Source organism: Pyrus communis, chromosome 11, assembly GCF_963583255.1.
Source record: "Pyrus communis chromosome 11, drPyrComm1.1, whole genome shotgun sequence".
NCBI classification, from domain to species: Eukaryota; Viridiplantae; Streptophyta; class Magnoliopsida; order Rosales; family Rosaceae; genus Pyrus; species Pyrus communis.
Genome location: NC_084813.1, coordinates 2,971,185 through 2,991,545, shown reverse-complemented (window position 1 = coordinate 2,991,545; position 20,361 = coordinate 2,971,185). Strand labels below are relative to the sequence as shown.

Genomic DNA, 20,361 nt, shown 5'->3' with positions numbered 1-20,361 from the left:
TCATGGGCTGCCTTTAGTTTTTGTGATTCCACTTTTTCGTAATGTTATTTTATTTGGAAGTGTTTGATAACTATAATTTTAGAGTTAATTAGTAATAACAATTCCCTTATGTTTTCCTTTTATTTTCTTCGAAATTCCTTTCTTTAAACCTAATAGTTTTTACTCATTTAACATAATCAAGTTAAACCTTCTAACGAAGGCATGACCACTCTCTTAAGGTCTTCATTTTGAGGACTTGTAAGGTCATTCTTTTGTATGAGCCTTTAAATTAATCTTATGGTAGGTTAAGCTGATAACTTAAATAATTCATGTTATACTGAAAGACTAATTCTGAAAAGTAATTAAATTAAAAAAAAAATATTCTCACGCGAAACATTCGTCTTCTTCCCCTACCATCTCTTTGCTCCAAATCTCTTTCCTCTCTCCATCTTCATCTTGATAGTTCACTCCCCTTCTTTCTCGTTCCTTTTTACATATGAAAAAGGGAGTCATGTTTTTAAATTATCACTGTTGGAAAATTTCATATGGAAAAAGGGTTCATGTGTTTAAGAAGGGGATTCCAATTTTTGAAACCATACAATCTTAATTTTTTTTTGTTTCTTTTTTTGTATGTGCTTTGTAACTAATTGGGTTTGAATACTACTAATAAAAGATTGGATGAAACTGGAGTTGTAATTATCTGGGTTTAGATATTTGATGAGGAGACTAGGTTTTGTAAATGAAGGGATTTGACATGACGTCTTTCCTAGAAGGCTCTATCTCCAAGTGAAAGAGGAGAATCTACATCAAATTGGAAAATAACTCATCTACTTTGCAATGCAGCTTGGAATTTCTATATCAACTGCCCTTTCTGCGTGCAGCCCAGGGGTGTGGGGACATTTCTACACCTATTGCCCTAGAAACGGCACGTGGACTTTTCCCAAAGAAGACAAGATTGCTCTCATTAAATGGGCAGGGCACGCATATATTACCACGCGTAGCTCAGCATCCCTAGAGGTTCAAACAATTGACTACGGATGACACAACCTTGGCCAATGGGAAGTTGTCATGTGTAGGGCAAAATCTTACATCTAGGTTGACCACCTCCCTATAAATACTCCCATCTCCTCTAAATTTTGGTAAGCCTTTCACTACGCGTAAGCTTTAGCTATGCATACAAATCCTAAACACTCACTCTTTTTATAGTTACTGACTTAGACATCAGAAATCCATTGGCCAAACCCCCTCCCCCACCTCGTGGGTGTGTGTGGCCTTATCTTTGATCAGAAGTTGATAAGCCAATTTCATATTATGTATTTTACCCAATTCTTAGTATATTTTGTTTAATATTTTGGTAGAATTTTGATATTTTAGACTATATTTTCAATGTAGGACTTCGACTTTCTCTTGAGCAAAAACTACTCAAATGGACCAATTTTGGAGTGATTCTAGTTGGAGGATATTTGTATTCTTTCAACTGTTCTTGTAAAAGTTTAAGATTTTTCTACCAAATGGATTATTTATGGTGATGAAACAAAGGAGCAGTGCGCAGTGCAGGAAAACTGAGATTTTGGGCTTAATTGCGAATTTTGGGAGTTCAAGATGACCTATTTTGGCCTCGGGGTCCTTCTGGAAAAGGGTTCAAGACATTTTAAACCTTAAAAGAAGCTATCTTGAGCCTGTATTGGAGGTGGCCAAGGCCTAAAACGTGGCTGATTAGTTATATGGTAGATTCTCCTTTATTGTCTAGCAGTTTGCTTCCTAGTTTATTTTATGCTTTTTAGTCAAAACTCCTTACTTTGGTTCTTGAGATTTGAAATCGATAGAATTGGTCCCTGAGTTTGTCCACCGTCAATCATTTTGGTTATTCTGTGAAAAATCTCCATTAAATAAGGATAAAGTGACAAAAATACCCTCAATTTTTGTAAAATCACTTTGGCCTATTGTTTATTAAATTGAGGGTAGTTTTGTCATTTTAATCCTTATTTAAAATAACTATTCATGGAAGGACCAAAATGATTGGTGGCAGGCAATCTTAGGAACCACTCGTATTGATTTCAAATCTTGATGAACAAATTGAGGAGTTATGCAAATCTTAGGGATCATTTTGGCTAAAAATGCTTTATTTTATTATAGTTTGTTTCCTAGTTTTATTCTAAGACATTTTCTAGGAAGGATTTAAATTGTAATACTATAAATAAAGGTGGCCGACCCTAGGTTTTCTCTACAAACTTTTGCGAGGATTGCCAAAGGCTCTGACATATTTTAGACTTTATTCTACAAGATGTTTTCAATTTTTTCTATTTCAATAAAATTCCTTTTGATTCTAATTATGAATATGCGTAACTAATTTCTTTTGTAAGGACAAGGCCATGAGCCTTAGCATGAATACGTAGTTTTTATTTAATTTCTTATGATATTATGCATGCATACTTTTAATTATTAGTCACTATGCTTAAACTGTCTATTTGTCTTAATGATTAGTTACAATTAGGATGTTTAGATAAGTAATTGGATGCAATTTATGTTGGAATGTCACCTTTGAAATTGAGGAACACATTTTGTGATTGATTATTGTAAATTCACTTAGGGCGAATACCACATCTTAAGGGATGCATGGTTTTTCAAAGGGTTTTCACAAAGCGTAACGAGTCATGCATGTTTACGTTTGATTTGAATGCTGCAAATGACTTGTATGTTTGATGTACATTCTATCTTGAATGCCACAAGTAGAATATGCATTAGGAAAACCTAATCTTCAAAATTGCATGTGTAATTCATAAGTAATTGGTAAAACTACATAGGATTGTCTAGGTGATAGAGGAACTCTATTTCTTTATAATTTGATATTTCAAAACCATTTCCTTTCAAATTGTTTTCTTTAAAATTGGTCTCTTGCTGATTTCTTTAATTAGCTTATTTGAATTTTTTTTAAATTTTAAAAATTAAATATCAACTTTTTCTAAACTTTGTTTCAAGTAATTAATTAAGACTTGGTTTTACATAAATTGTTCTAAAAATCTTTTTGGGAACGACCTTGCATGAACATTCTTACTACAATAACCTTTTTCTCTTGCAAATTTTGGTGCGATATTAACCCTTTTTTGTGCAAGTATTAAAAATCCTATAAGAGGCGTTACTTGTTTTGTAGGAACAAATTTGTCAAGACTAAAGATGGTAGATTTTGCTACCCCATGGTCATCTTATATATGAAGAATGCATTCAAGAAAATGTTTCACTACATCTCTGCTACAAGGTCAACACACCAATACTTTCAAAATTATAATGAAAATTGTATATCAAGAAAAACAAAAGTTGAACTGGTTTTCACACATCATTTTTGATCTCCCACACATCGTATATAATTTTTGAATTTTTTGGTTACCCGATAGATACAAAAATGTGTCTGTTTATTAATTCTAAAACAAAGCATATGACGTTTTATCACATTGACATAAAGAAATAGTTCATATGTGCCTTGGTGCAAGTTTAACCCTCACCTATCCCGTTCCCTTAACATTTAACAATTTAACCCACTACTACAATCATTTGATTAAAAAATTTTTGAAACCAAAATGATGGATCACAATAACACGATCATATTCTTGTTTCGAGATCATATATTAACTTTGCATTTTCTGTAAGGTGTCTTTACATTATTCTACTTCATTTTTTAGTCTGTCATGTACAGAAGTAAGATTGTGAATTATTTAACATATTCTTTTAAATACGAAAGGCCTATGAGTATTCTACTGCAAAAAGTAAGGGTCCGTTTTGAAATGTTTTACAAAATAATTTTTAAAATTTTTTATTTTATTTTATTGTTTAAGAATGCTTTTGGTTATTTAATTTCAAAATGATTACTGAGAAAGAAAACATTGAAAATGTGTCTATTATCAATTTAATGTAGAATTAAAAAGTAAAATTTGAATGGTTAGTTTTGTATCAATAAAAAGATTAAAAAATAGTAAAATTTGAACATATGATCCTCCATAAAACTCGAAACTGACTCAATCGCTCCTATTTTTGACAGCTATACATGTTGTGGTGCTGGAACTCCAATATTTAGTACTGTTGAAATTGAACTTCAATCTACCAGGCCTTAAGGGACTTGTAGTTTGATTTAGTCTGGCTCAAACTGGTGGTTTTCTTTCTTGTGTATATATACGTGAAGAATTCTTGTGGAACAAAATTGCTAAAATGTCCCAGGTGCGTGAACGTGAAACTCCTGAAGATAGGGTGGTCGAAACACTATCTAGGTTGCCGCCCAAGTCTCTAATGCGATTCAAATGCATACGCAAGTCTTGGTGCATTCTCATCAATAGTCCAAGTTTTGTGGCCAAACACCTCAACAATTCCATGGACAACAAACTATCATCATCCACTTGCATCCTTCTCAGCCGTTCTCAGGCTCATGTTTTCCCGGATAACAGTTGGAAACCAGAACTTTTCTGGTCCATGATTAATCTTTCCATTGATAGTGATGAGCACAACCTTCATTACTATGTTGAGGACCTAAATATACCGTTTCCATTGGAAGGTCATGATTTTGTACAGATTGAGGGCTATTGCAATGGGATTGTCTGTGTAATAGCAGGGACAAGTCTTTATTTGATAACTGTTCTTTTATGCAATCCTGCAACGGGGAAATTCAGGCAACTTCCCCCTTCATGCCTTCTTTTATCTTCCCGTCCTAAGGGAAAATTCCAATTGGAGTCGATCTTTGGAGGATTGGGATTCGGTTATGATTGCAAAGCTAAAGAATACAAGGTTGTGCAAATTATAGAAAATTGTGAGTATTCAGATGATCAGCAATACTATTATCATCGTATTGCTCTTCCTCACACGGCTGAGGTATATACCATGGCTGCTAACTCTTGGAGAGTGATCAAAATTGATATATCAAGTGAAACCTATCATTATTCTTCTTCAGTGTATTTGAATGGATTTTTTTATTGGTTTGCAATTGATGGCGAGAAATACATACTTTCATTTGATTTAGGTGATGAGATATTTCATAGAATACAATTGCCTTCTAGGAGAGAATCGGATTTTGAATTTTCTAATATTTTTCTATGTAATAAATCGATTGCTTCTTTTTGCTCTTGTAGCGACCCAAGTGATGAGGATTCTACATTATGTGAAATATGGGTAATGGATGATTATGACGGAGTTAAGAGATCATGGACAAAACTCTTAACCTTTGGACCCTTAAAAGACATTGAGAATCCATTTACATTTTGGAAAACTGATGAGCTTCTTATGGTTGCCGCTGGTGGAAGAGCCACCACTTATAATTCCAGTACCGGAAATCTCAACTATCTTCATATTCCTCCTATTCTCAATGAAGTTAGAGATTTCGAAGCTCTTATTTATGTGGAAAGTATTGTTCCAGTAAAGTGAGTTGAGGACAAATTAAGTTCCATTTTCTTCTATGTACTTGTATGCATGATATTAGATATGTCGATGGAACATTGTTTTGTTGAGATCATATCCACAAAAGTAGTACTCATAGCCTAGCACTGTTCTAAATCTCATCTTGTGTTACATTTAACTTTCATATATGAATTTTTATTGTCCCCTTCCCCGTATGGTTTTATTTTATTTTATTGATCAATTGAATGTCTTTGCTTGGTCCTCTAAACTCAAATCAGTTACATAATACATTATTTTTTATGAAATTGGCACAACTCATACTTTTGGTTTTCAGAATCAATAGCTTTATTAATTGGGTAAATGACAAAAAAATACCTCAATTACTAGTGTCACGACACTATCATACCTCATCTTTAGAATTTGGTCCAATGTTATACCTCCGTTAGCTTGGCCGTGAATTTCTCAGTTAAATGCTGACGTGGCTTAATCCGGGGCCTAGTTCCTCGCCCAGATGGATTCCATGTGGCACCACACCCAATGCTTTCCCACCAAATGGCATCCAGCTGAGATTCCCAATACACGTGGCTTTCTCACAGGACAACATGTGGATATTGTAGACATTGAAATTTCAGTGAAATAAATGTTGACCAATGTATTAAAATTACAACCTTTATTCGTTTCACCTACATCACACACTCATTTCACCTACAACTTCCACTTACTTCACCAACCTCACACACTTATTTCACCTACATCACACACTCATTTCACCTACAACTTCCATTTATTTCACCCACATCACACACTAATTTCACTACAACTTCCACTTACTTCACCAACCTCACACACTTACTTCACCTACCAACTCCATTTATTTCACCTACAACATCCACTCACTTCACCAAAAAAATGGATGGTGGTGATTCACTCTCAAAGCCTATAAATAGGCTTCTCCATCAAGAGAAAATGAGAGGAATTTACATCACACCTAAACCTTGAAGCCTTGAAACTCTAAAGCTCTCAAGAAAATCCCGAAGGATCAAGAAAGCACTCTTCGTTCTTCATCAAATCCTCCTTCAAGATCAAGCCTCAACGGCCCTTGAAGAACTTCCACCAACTCAAGATCAAGCCCCGACGGCCCTTGAAGAAAGTGTTCATCATTCATCATCCGTTCATCCTAAGATCAAGCCCTAACGGCCATTTACAACCTTAACAAGTCCACACATCCAATCGTTCTTCAAGATTAAGCCCAAAAGCCCTTGAAGATCCGCTCATCCATCAACCTTCAAGATCAAGCCCAAAAGCCCTTTGAAGAATCCGCACAACCATTATTCAAGATCAAGCCTCGACGACCCTTGGATCAATCGCACATCCACAAATCAACACCTTACAGAGATCGAATCAGAGGATCAAATTACAAAGAGATTGTAACCCCAAAATCATTAATTAATACAAAATATTATTTTTGTACACATGTTCGTATTTCAGGAATTTTTTGTGTTTACAAATTTGGCACGCCCGGTGGGACAATCTCTACCTCTCATCTCTTTCGCCGTTCAAGAAAACCAAAGCACACCTCCAAAATCAATGGCATCAAGCAAGGGACAAGCCATTCTTACAACCACCAAGAGAAGAAGCATGAGCACTTCTGCCACGAATAGAGCATCCATTGGTGCCACAACCACTCCTCAACATGCCGCTGCAAAGTTGATGCCGCTAAGCAAGCAAGAGGAAGCATCAAAGGCACGAGTCGGTCATCAACTTGACCTTGCTGGGGGCACCAAAGCATGCTGCTGAAGCACACAAGATGACATCCCAAAATGGCCAATGGGGTTCTTCATCAGCACCCTGGATTTCTGAAGGAAAATTATGTCTATTGGTTGCAAAAGTCATGACCATCGGCGTCACCTCTGTTGAAGAACAACTGGCTCAAATGAGTGAAGCAATTGCAAAGCTCACACGAATTGTGGAAGAGAAGGATTTGCAGATTACTGCACTCATCAACCAACTAGATGCGCGGCTCGACGTGAAAGTCGACCCAAATGTTGGTCCATTAAAGAAAGAAGTCGACGAAGAAGAGGAACCTCCAGCGGAGAAAGTCGAAGAGAAGTTGAAGCTAGACCAAGCAACGGCGTTCATGGGATCTCTCTTTATCCAGCAGCTATAAGAGATGATCGCAAGCACCATTAAGACACAATACGAAGGAAGCTCACATAACTCCGTACTGTACTTAAAGCCTTACTCCAAGAAGATTGATTCTTTGAAGATGCCAAAGGGTTATCAGCCCCCAAAATTCATGCAGTTCGATGGAAAAGGCAACCCAAAGCAACACGTCGCCCATTTCATTGAAACTTGTAACAATGCTGGGACAGAGGGAGACTACCTCGTCAAACAGTTCGTGCGTTTTCTGAAAGGTAGCGCCTTTGACTGGTACACCGACCTCGAACTAGAGTCTATGAATAGTTGGGATTAGCTAGAAAGGGAATTTTTCAACCGCTTCTACAGCACTCGTCGCACTGTGAACATGCTGGAGCTGACCAGTATGAAATAGTGGAATGATGAACCTATCGTCGACTACATCAATAGATGGTGTTCATTAAGCCTGGATTGCAAAGATCGGCTTTCTGAAACCTCTGCCATTGATATGTGCGTTCAAGGCATGCAGTGGGGACTACACTACATCCTTCAAGGCATTAAACCATGAACATTTGAGGAGTTAGCCACCCGCGCCTATGATATGGAGTTAAGTATCGCCCGTCATGGGAATAAAGAACTGATCGCCGACTACAAGAACGACAAAGTTTTGGGGCCAAAGGTGGATAAGGCTGCGTGGAAACCCACCAAGGAAGCAATGATGGTCAACACAACTCCAGTCAAAATCCATACACGAGGCAAGGCGATTCAAGCTAAAGCTTTTTGTGATCAAGAGATGCGTAGACGCACTTTGAAGGAGCTTGAGGAGAAGACTTATCCATTCCCCGACTCTGATGTGGTTGCCATGTTGAAAGACTTGATTGACAAAAAGGTGATCGACCTATCTGAGTGCAAACGGCCGGAAGATATGAACCGTATTGACAGTCCAAGGTACTGTAAATTCCACCGCTTCATCAGTCATCTGACGGAAAAGTGCTTCGTGCTAAAAGATCTCATCATGAAGTTGGCTCAGAAAGGGATCATCGAGCTAGATCTTAATGATGTGGTGAAGTCAAACTATACCACCGTCACTTCTGGCTCTTTCAACTCAAAATCTTCACCTCAACCGCTGGGGGCATGCTCCAAAACCATGTCAGTCAAGTCAAGTGAAGTTAAAGGATGGACTTATGTCACTCTAAAGAAAATGCACAAGAAATATACGTTTCCTCCATAAGTTCACCAATCGGAAAGGGGGCAAAGCAGCTACCGTCAACCTTCAAAGCTATATGAAAGTGTTGAGGATGATGAAATTATGACACAAAGATCGTTCGTTGCCATCACGATGCGCGATTTCTTCCCCAAGGACTTCTTCAATCACTCGGTCAAGACTCCTTGCTATGAAGATTGCAAGGAATGCCTTTCTAAGATTGTTTGACAAATTCAAAAAGCTCCTCGTTCGCACGAGCCTAAAAGGTGACAACCAAATGCTCCTGGCCCGCAAGAGCATAAACTGTGTACGACAAAATCATCATCAAAATCACCATTAAAATCATTAAAAAAAAAAAAAAAAAACCATCACTCATTTGAACTACGTCATAACTTGATCCATCCTCAACCAAGGGTACGTAGGCAACTTGAAACTTCAAAACTTCAAGTACAGTCACATCATCAACAAAAACACAAACACTTTGAAGAATAAATAGCAAATTCAAGAATGCATACACTTCATTTCCTTAAAGGAAAAAAGTCGGCTCTAAAGTCTGATTACAAAAAAAGCAGAAGACACTACTTGAAAACTATGTCCCTAAAACTACGGAGGTGATCTTCAAGCAAGCCTTCCAAAGTCTTCAAAGTCTCTACCTCGGTGAGAGACAAGATGGGCAATTCCATAGCCATGCCTTTCTCTTGCTCTAGGTGTGAAATCTCTTCTTGGCATCGAGAAAGTGTAGCTCCCTACTCCCCGAGAACACTTTCAAGTTGTGATGCTTCGATGCCCAGCTATTCTTGCTCTCGTATCAACGTATCTAGACGCACCTAGACGGAAGCTAAAGAAATCTCTGTGGCTTGATAATCTCCCAAATCAGCTTGTTGAGAAGACCGGACTTGGGTTAGTGACAAGTCTATTGCTGCAAGATGGTGAGCTTTAACATCTGGACTCAGCTTCTTAGAGAAAATAGTATTAAAAAGGCACCAGTTGTTGGGTGGCTTTGACTTCAATAAAGGGCTGCCTGATTTAAGTGATGCCTTCGCTCTTTCCTCCATCATAAGACAGCAAATATTGCAGCGATTGTGCAATGGTTGCACAGTGATGATGTGATCCCATATATATATATATATATATGTATATGTACAAGAACCCAGAGAAGCAGATGGAGTACGGCAACTATGCAAATAATGGTGCGGTGACTATGCAAACAACAATCCGCATGCAGTGAAGGATGTAATAAGATGACTGTGCAAAAAAAAAAAAAAAAAAAAAGCGTCTGCATGCGGTGCAGCAAGAAACCCAACAGTGCCAATCTACCATACTAGTCATCAGAACAATGTACACGCACACAAAAAGAAGGTGCAAGCTACTGTTAGCAAGTCAAGAAGAAAAAGGAAAAGAGATGGTGGCGACAGAATTATTGAAAAGAAGAAAATAGGGGAAGGATGGTGCACGGCACCAACTTGCAAAAGTATCATTTATTTAAAAAAAAAAAAAAAAAAAAAAGGAAGCCTTCACAAAGGTTGCTCACGTGAAGCCCCACTACTTGGCAAAATTCCAGGAGCGGGAGACATCGAAGATAGATTATTCGAGGCCTCAATACTTGGTTGAACGCTAGATGACGAAGGCAAAAGGTGCCTCTGGAAGAAAGCCACAAACCTTTGACGGTTACTTTGAATTCGACCTTCAGATTCTTGCAGCTGATCAAGCTTCATCTTCATGCTCATCGAATAATTATTTGCAAGCATGTGCAAATCTCTATCCTCGCACTTAAGCTGTTTGATCTCTTGTCTAAGATTTTCCACCTCCGTCGTCAATGATTCAACTTGACAGGTTCGAGCAAGTAGGCGTTGGCCTATGTTGGACACAGAGCCCGCACACTGAACACTGAGAGCTAGGGATTCTTGAACGGCCAACTCATCGGACCGTCTTGAAAGCAGCCTATTATGTCTAGGAGTGAGGAGGTTCTTAGCTACTACCGTAGCCGTTGTTGCATCCCTCATCACGGAGTATTCGCCTGTAAGATGGCCATTAGAAGATAAGAAAGACAGGCACCATATATTACCCTGACGCAGCGCACCAGTATCACTGCTGAGACTCAAATCTAAGCAAATGTTAGATGGGTTAGCCATTTTCAAAGATGTTAAAAGAGAAGGGTTGGATGGAGTAAAATCTCAAAAACAAAATACACCGGAGACGATTTTCACGAACGAGCAATCTTCAAAGTGTGCATGTTGGATGTGATCGATACCTCTATAAAAGGAGAGGCGACATAGCCACCAATTAAAAAAAAAATCGAAGAGACACCACTCTTCAAATCTTAAAAGCCGAATTTTCCTGCGTAAAGTTAGTCAACGCTTTTCAGACGCAATCTCAGCTTTTCAGATAACGCGTGCAACTTTGTCAAAGATCTCTGACAAAGTTGAAAACGCGTGGAGTTCACTATCCCAACTACCACACTTTTGGCGACAAGCGTGGGTAACAAAGCCGCACCCTCACCACTACCTGCTATTAAAATCCCTATATATGTCAACATTCATGGCAAGGCATGACTCTTCTTCTTGGCCAAGAATGTAGCTGCAACCAAACCTCTCAATATGCTTAGTTTTCTTCTTCCCTGAAAACACCTATTCAACCAAGTCTTCAAGAGCAAACGTATGTCATATCATTAGGGTCGAAAGTGAGAGTATCTCATAGCATGCCTTTTCCTCGTCCTTTGCTTTGTTCTTGTTCTTCCCTGCAAGACAAAGAGAGAGAGAGCGATCAGTCGGCACTTGGAATCAAGCTTCCCGTTTGGAACCGACTGCCTGGAACCCCTTCCCTGATTGCTTACCCAGCACTGCTCTCAAGTACTTATCTTCAACTGTTGATGTACCCCCAAAGAAGACACCAGATGCCTGGAGAGCAGATGAGGCAGGAGGAAACGGTAGATCAAAACATGTGGAGACAAGCGCAACAAATATATGTGCTGATTCATCTGCTGCTTCTTCGAAAGCAAAAGTATCTCATATCATCAGGGGCGAAAGCAAAGGTATCTCATATCATGCTTTTTCCCTATCATTTCCTTTGCCCTTGCTCTTGCCTGCAAAACAAGGAGAAAGAAAGCAATCAGTTGGAACCTGAAATCAAACTTCCGATCTGGAACTGATTGCCCAGAGCCTTTGCCTGGTTGCTTATCTAGCGTTGCTCTCGAGTGCTCGTCTTCAACTGTTGGTGAGTCTCGAATTCCCTCAGCAAATACTTCAAGACAGGTGACAGGATGTCGACTCTTTACACTGAATTTGCCAAGCATGGATGAATCGCTGAGAAGTGATGCTCTGAAAAACCATTTATAGGCAAAGGGTTGCGCACCACCTCGATTATGCAAAAAAAAAGAAGAAATGAGCGGAGAAAAATGCAGTACAAGGAGCTGGAACAACTTACTGTAGCACGACGCCCTCCCCTGCAGAACCGCATAATCTAGACAGAGGAGTTTAAGTCAAATCCAAGCTTGACATCATTGGTCTAATCAAAGAGCTCTAGAAGCCTCAACAACCCTTCGTTGACACCGTCGCCAAAGAGCAAAGCCTCATCTCGCGACGCCATCAAATCGCCAATACTTCTTCAAAAGCAAAAGTATCTCATATCAACAAGGTCAAAAGCAAGAGTATCTCATATCATGCTTTCTCCATGTCCTTTCCTTTGTCCTTGTTCTTACCTGTAGGGCAAGGAGAAAGAGAGCAATCAGCTGGCACTTGGAATCAGCCATCCGATCTAAAACCGACTGCCTGGAACCTATTCCCTGATTGCTTACCTAGCATTGCTCTCAAGTAGTCGTCTTCAACGGTTGATACACCTCCAGAGAAGATACCATATTTGCCTGAAGAACAGCTAAGACGAGTGACAATGAAACATCAATCTTGTGGATCGTCAGCAAACGCAACAACTGCACGTGCTGATTCATCCCCTAACCCTCTTCAATATGAATTGGAAAGATTGAACAAAGAAACAGGCCATCACCTCCACCTCGTGCTTGCCTGCCATGTGTCTGAATCCTGAAACCGCTCATGGTCCTATTATCACTCAAGATTAAGCCTCGATGGCCCTTGAAGAAATCACAAGTCCGATTCAAAATCAAGTGTTCACCAACCTTGAATCAAATTCAACTCCAGATAAATAGGAGTAAGTTCAGACCTTCGGAGGTGACCAAAAAACCCTCCAGCCCAGTTCAAGATTAAGCCTATGGAAGATCAACGATTGGAGGAAACCAGAAAATCTTCCAGTCCAATTCAAGATCAAGCCTCGACGGTCCTTAGATCGACATCTACATTAAGGGACTTCAAAACGCATCTTCTACGCATGACAAGCACATGTATACGACACGCCTTGAAGTGGGGGCATTTGTAGACATTGAAATTTCAGTGAAATAAATGTTGACCAATGTATTAAAATTACAACCTTCATTCGTTTCACCTACATCACACACTCATTTCACCTACAACTTCCACTTACTTCATCAACCTCACACACTTATTTCACCTACATCACACACTCATTTCACCTACATCACACACTCATTCACCTACAACTTCCACTTACTTCACCAACCTCACACACTTACTTCATCTACCAACTCCATTTATTTCATCTACAACATCCACTCACTTCACCAAAAAAATGGATGGTGGTGATTCACTCTCAAAGCCTATAAATAGGCTTCTCCATCAAGAGAAAATGAGAGGAATTTACATCACACCAAAGCCTTGAAGCCTTGAAACTCTAAAGCTCTCAAGAAAATCTCGAAGGATCAAGAAAGCACTCTTCGTTCTTCGTCAAATCCTCCTTGAAGATCAAGCCCTAACGGCCCTTGAAGAACTTCCACCAACTCAAGATCAAGCCCCGACGGCCCTTGAAGAAAGTGTTCATCATTCATCATCCGTTCATCCTAAGATCAAGCCCCAACGGCCTTTTGGATCAACAACCTCAACAAATCCACACATCCAATCGTTCTTCAAGATTAAGCCCGAAAGCCCTTGACGATCCGCTCATCCATCAACCTTCAAGATCAAGCCCAAAAGCCCTTGAAGAAATCCACATAACCATTATTCAAGATTATGCCCAAAAGCCCCCTTGAAGAACTTCCACCAACTCAAGATCAAGCCCCGACGGCCCTTAAAGAAAGTTTTCATCGTTCATCATCCGTTCATCCTAAGATCAAGCCCCAACGGCCCTTTGGATCAACAACCTCAACAAATCCACACATCCAATCGTTTTTCAAGATTAAGCCCAAAAGCCCTTTGAAGAAATCTGCACAACCATTATTCAAGATCAAGCCCAAAAGCCCCCTTGAAGACCCGTTCATCAACCTTCAAAGATCAAGCCTTGAAGGCCCCTTGAAGAAACTTCCCTCAACCTTCGAGATCAAGCCCTAATGGCCTTTGAAGAAACTTCAAACTGTTCATCCAAGATCAAGCCTCGATGGCCCTTGGATCAATCGCACATCCACAAATCAACACCTTACAAAGATCGAATCAGAGGATCAAATTACAAAGAGATTGTAACCCCAAAATCATTAATTAATACAAAATATTATTTTTGTACACATGTTTTTATTTCAAGAATTTTTCGTGTTTACAGATATTCCATTAAAATTAAAAAAATAGTTTAAATTACAATTTAAAAAATTAAAAAAAGTAAGGGAACATTGTAAAGTGTGCCTTTCGAATTGGTTTTCCCCTCAGTACACCCAAATCCTATCGATCTAATTTCATTCCCAATTCCAGAAAAACAAGAACCTTAACCCTAGTTCTCGCGGCTCCAAATCTCGAACAATCAAATTAGAAATTCAGCGAAAAACCTAAATCATCTTGTTGACTTGCTTCCTTGACTTCGTTGGTGTTGGAAGGATGTTTCATATGGGTTCCATTGGCTTTGAAGAAAGATCGAACGATTCGACATGGGTTGGTACGTGGGCGAGGATCCTGATGAAACGATGCCCACCTAGTGTAAGTTTTTTTTGTGCTTTTGATGATTCCAAATGCATACTGAACTTATTTTTTGGAATGGGTTGAATGTGGGTTTTGTTTATTCTTGTTTGAAAAGGTGGATTCATGCTTTGTGAATTTGAAATGGTACCTGAGGTGTTGGAATGGGTTGAATGTGGGTTTTGTTTATTCTTGTAGCATTGTTTATTCTTGTTTGAAATGGTGGATTTATGCTTTGTTAATTCGAAATGGTTCCTAGGGTGTTGGAATGGGTTGAATGTGGGTTTTTGTTTATTCTTGTAGCATTGTTTATTCTTGTTTGAAAAGGTGGATTTATGCTTTGTTAATTCGAAATGGTCCTTGGGTTGGAATAGATTGAATGTGGGTTTTGTTTATTCTTGTAGCATCGTTTATTCTTGTTTGAAAATGTGGTTTATGCTTTCTTAATTCAAAATGGTTACTGAGTTGTTGGATAATAGGTTTGTTGCTTTGTGTATTCTTGTGAAGATAAGGTGGTTTGTTGTGGTTTGTTGCTTTATTGCTTTGTTTATTCTTGTTGAGAAATGGTTAATGTGCTTTAGCTGTTTGCATATAGTTGTGGTTTGTTGCAATTGCATATGGTTGCATATAGAATGTTGTGCATTAGTTGCATATAGTTGCATATAGAATGGTTTGTTAGGTTAAAATGTAATTGCTTTTGTTTGTTGTTGGCTTTTAATTAGGGTTTGTTTTTGTGAATTTCAGTTTATCGAGAAATATTCTCTATTGAATTGCATCATGGTGGGGAGATAAGTTATGACATCTACGTTGGGGAAAAAGTGACATATATAGATAATTGTGACAAAGACCTCATGTCATTGTCGATGATAGATGATATGGTGGAGGCATTTAGATGCAGTGAGTGGTTCAAGAACTATTATTACAGGATTCCCAACATGGACCTTTCTAATGGTTTGAAGCCGATTCAAAATGATTTCAATGTTTAGTCGATGTGCAATTTTGTTCGAAAAGATAAAGTGATTGAGATGTACATCGAAGAATTGACGACAAAAGAAGTCATAACCCAAGAGCAATAGTTTATGGAGTTCATGGAAGTCAGTGGTCTAAGTAAATTGGTTATTGAGGAGATAAGTAGTTCAGAGGGGGATGTTGGGCCAACACCACTTAAACGAATATGATATAGGGGCTTGCTAGCTATTAAAGGGCCAGAAATAGATGATTGTTGCACATTTCAAGTAGTGAAAACATGTGCAATTGAGGTAAAAGAGATAAATGTTGATTCTGGGAATGGTCAGAAAGAAACAAATTGTGAAAGGCCAGAGGAGAGTAAGGGGAAATCTATGGCTAAGGTAGGAGAAGAGGATAGGGAAATCTGTGGCTAAGGTAGGAGAAGAGGATAATGAGGTAGAAGAAGGGGACACTGAGGTAGGAGAAAGGGATGTAGGCGAGGGGGATGCTAAAGTATTCTTTGATGTACCTATTAGTTTGGAGGGGAATGTTGAAGAAGATAATGAAGAAGCTACTGAAAAAGATGATAGTGACTTTAAAAAGGGTGAGTATGGGAGTGATGCAGATGACCCAGTGTTTTCCAAGTTTGATGGCATTATGAAAGAAAGGGAATCTGAGCATAGAAAGAAAAGGAACTTTGAGCAAACAGATGAAAGGGATTTTGAGCAAAGAAGTGCAAGGCAATCTGAGTAAAGATGGGAAAGAGAAGAAAAGCAAAGGGAAGAAGAATTTGATACTGCAAATGTGGAACAAAATGTGGTTGATGATCTAGACTATAACTTTGATGCTCTTGAGAATGTACACTCTTCGGATGATGAAGGAGAAACAAAAACATGAGCGATTTCCAGAGTTTAATGAGAAAATAGACATGAAGAATCATACTTTTACACTCAGGCTTGTTTTTAGGGATCATTTGCAATTCAAGCGAGTTGTCATCATTTACTCCATAGTGAATGGATATGGGGAAATCCATTTTCTTAGGAATGAGAAATTTAAAGTCACAGTAAAGTGTGCAAAAGGGTGCCCTTGGAAGTGTTGTGCTGGAAAAAAATGTATGGTTCAAACAGCTTACAAATTAAGACCAAACTTGATGAACACACATGTAGGAGAACTTGGGCAAACAAGAACATGAAGTCCCCTTTGCTGACTAGTTTGTACATGGACTGGATAAAACTGAATCCCACATGGCCTGTGGATTCTTTTTTAGCAACTGTCAAATCAAAGTGGAATCATAGTTGTACAAATCAAAGTGGAAGGCTTACAGGGCTTTAGATAGGGCTTTGAAGATCATTGAGGGAGAACATGCAGAGCAATACATAAAGTTGTGGGACTTTGCTGAGGAAGTGAGGAAGACTAACCCTAGAAGCACAGTGAATGTGAAGTTTGATAGGGGGAGGTTCCAAAGGATATATGTGTGCTTGGGGGCTTGCAAATAGGGGTTTAAGTCAGGGTATAGACCGTTGATAGGATTAGATGGGTGCCATTTAAAGAGTGTACATGGAGGTCAGCTACTTTGTGCTATTGGCATTAACCCAAATGATGAAACATGGGTTATAGCGTATACAGTTGTGGAAATGGAAAATAAGTCCAGTTTGATTTGGTTCTTAGAGTTATTGGTCGTTGATGTTGGGACTGTCAGTAAAGGTAGATGGACAATTATCAATGATCAGCAAAAGGGGTTAATTCCGGCCTTTCAAAAAGTCCTCCCTGATTCCTACCACAAATATTATGCGAGACATTTGTATACCAATTTCAGAAATTTGTTCAAAGGGAAAACATTGAAGGATGCTTTGTGGTCAGTAGCCAGAACAACGACAGTTCCCCACTTCAAAAAAGCAATGGAGGATATGAAAAAGCTCGATGAAAAAGCCTACAATTGTTTGGTGAAGAAGCCTGCAATCATTGTTGCAAGTCCCATTTTGAAACATATCCCAAGTGTGACTTGTTGCTGAACAATCTCTGTGAAAGTTTCAATGATGTCATACTTGTGCAACAACGACCATTGTGCAATAACAGCCATAAATTTCAAGAGAAAAACTAGAGGAATTCTCTTAGTTTTTTTAATAGGTTTTGTAATGTTTTGTAATGTTGATTGGAGATGCTAGAAGAATTCTGTTAGTTTTTTTTAATAGGTTTATGAATTTCTGGATAATTAAGTAGGTTTTATGATTAATTTGGTCTATTTCATACTTTTCTTGGAAATGATAAGTAATTTGTGCTTGAATACACTTGTTTTGTTGTGGTTATATCATTATTATTGGGTGAGATTTTTCAAATTCGAGATCAAGGATGTTAATTTGTGCTTAAAATGGTAGATCACCTTTTTTTCACTTTTTGGTAGGAAAATGAATTTCAAATTTCAAATTACCAAAAAAAGAAAAAAAAAATCAAATATATTTTCTAACGTTAATTAGGAATAATTTGATTAGGAATAATTTGGTTGTAATGCGTATTCCATTCAATCCAATGAATCTAGGGAAATCTGAAGGTTAATTTAAGCGAACCTAATTAACTTGGAGCATTGTCATTCATCGTTTGTTGAAGTCATAACTGGGAATCAATTTATATGCATATGTTCATGTGTGGATAAGGAACCCTCTAACTAGCTTTCTCATCATTTTATTTCATTAATTTCGTTTTTATAATCTGTTCTAATTAGAATCTGTGCATTTAGTTTAAATTCATCCAAAACCAATCCCCCATTTATTTTAAAGTGTTAGATTAGTTAGAAATACATTTAGCTTGTGCTTATAAGTGTTTTGATTCATTTTGTTTCCCAAATTCGTCCAAAGTACTCAAGGTGCTCAAAACTGCCCAGAAAGTGTTTTTTAGGCAGTTTCGAGTGCTTTGGGTACTGTTTGAGTCTTTTGGTTTGTTTTAGTGTTTTAAAGTTTAGTTTTGCAATATTTGAGTCTAGTATAGTATTTTATTTTGTGTTTTTACGTTTTTTAGTCAAATCCAAGTGATTAACAATCCCTCCTAATCCCCGGTCCAGAACGATCCCTACTTATACATATACTACAATTTGACGAAAAGAGGGTTTAATTTGTGTGCGTATAATTCCCGCATCAAATTTTGGCGCCTTTGCCGGGGATTAGAAAATTTGCTAATCCCTTGGATTGTTTTATTTTTGTTTGTTTATTCCAGATTCTTAATCTTGTTTTGTTTCTTGTTTTAGGTACTAGTTTATGACTTGGAGTTCTCATCCGATTCGTGAACATATCCTGGACCGATTGGGTTCTTCGTCCGGCTGCAAGACGTAAAAGAAAACGCTACTTGGGAGGCAACCCAATGCACTGAAAAAAAAAAAAAAAAAAAAAAAATTTCATATATTAAATAAAATACTAAACATGGAGAAAGATGGTGCTTCACAAAGGTTGTTTACGTGAAGCCCCACTACGAGGCGTCGGAGCGGAAGGCATCGGAGCGGGAGGCATCGGAGCGGAAGGCATCCGAGCGGGAGGCATCGGAGCTAGAGCATTCCAGGCCTCAATACTTGGCCAAGCGCTGGATGAGCCAGGAAAAATGTGCCTCTGGAGATAAGCAGAAAACCTTTGACGGTCGCTTTGAATCCGACCTTCAGAGTCTTGCAGTTCATCAAGCTTCCTCTTCATGCTCGTCGAATAGTTGTTTGCAAGCACGTGCAAACTTCTATTCTCGTACTTAAGCTGCTGGATCTCCTGCTTGAGACTTTCCACCTCTGCCATCAATGATTCCACCTGACGGGAGCGGGCAAGCAGGCGTTGGCCCATGTTGGACACAGAACTCGCACACTGAACACTAAGTGCGAGGGACTCTTGAACGGCCAACTCATCGGACCGTCCTGACAGCAGCCTACTATCTTTTGGAGTGAGGAGGTTCCTAGCTACTATTGTAGCTGTTGTGGCGTCCTGCATCACGGAATCTTCACCTGTGAGAGGACCGTTAGAAGATAAGAAAGAAGGGCGCCATACGTTACCTTGACGCGGCGCACCCGTATCACTGCTGAGACTCAATTCTAAGCTAAGGTTCGATGGGTTTGCCATTTTTCAAAAGTGTTCAAAGAGATGGGGTGGATTGAGTTAATTCTCAAAGGGTCGGAGTCGATTTTCAAGAATGGGAAATCTTCAGAGTGTGTTTGTTGTGGTGATCGATAGCTCTATAAAAAGCCAAGACGACGCGTCCACCGATTCAAGAAGCCGGAATTTCCGGCGTAATTTAGGCGACGCTTTCTCGGCTTTTCAGAAGACGCGTTCAACTTTGTCAAAAGATTTCTTCTTTTCAGACAACACGTGGAGGCCATCATCGCAACTACACATCTTTAGCCGACAAGCGCAAAGTTCGGCGACGCTTTCTCTGCTTTTTAGAAAACGCGTGCAGCTTTGTCAAAAGGAGCCGCATTCGCACTACTACGTGTCGTTCAGAAAGCGAAGGGGCGCCTGCTCAGAAATCGAAGGGGCATCGTTCAGAAATCGAAGAGGCGCCACTATTTCAAAAAGCCGGATTTGCGGGATCAAAACGTTTGTCGACAAGGGTAAAAGAACAATACCATCACTTGATATTATCTCTATATATGTCGACCTTCGTCTTTTATGGCAAGGCAAACCTGAAGAAAAAAAAAATAAAAATGCCCAACTCTCCCTCACCTCTGAGGGCGCACTCCCAGCAAAGCCTCTTGAAATACTCAATTTTTTCTCCCCCAAAGAACATACCAGA

General features: G+C 38.9%; 1 protein-coding gene across 1 annotated transcript; it reads left to right on the top strand.

The window, feature by feature from the left end:
- Positions 1–4,179: 4,179 nt before the first annotated feature.
- LOC137708054 (F-box/kelch-repeat protein At3g06240-like) lies at positions 4,180–5,382 on the top strand. Its single transcript, XM_068447033.1, has one exon. The coding sequence runs from the start codon at positions 4,180–4,182 to the stop codon at positions 5,380–5,382; it is 1,203 nt and encodes a 400-aa protein (XP_068303134.1).
- The last annotated feature ends 14,979 nt before the right edge of the window (positions 5,383–20,361 follow it).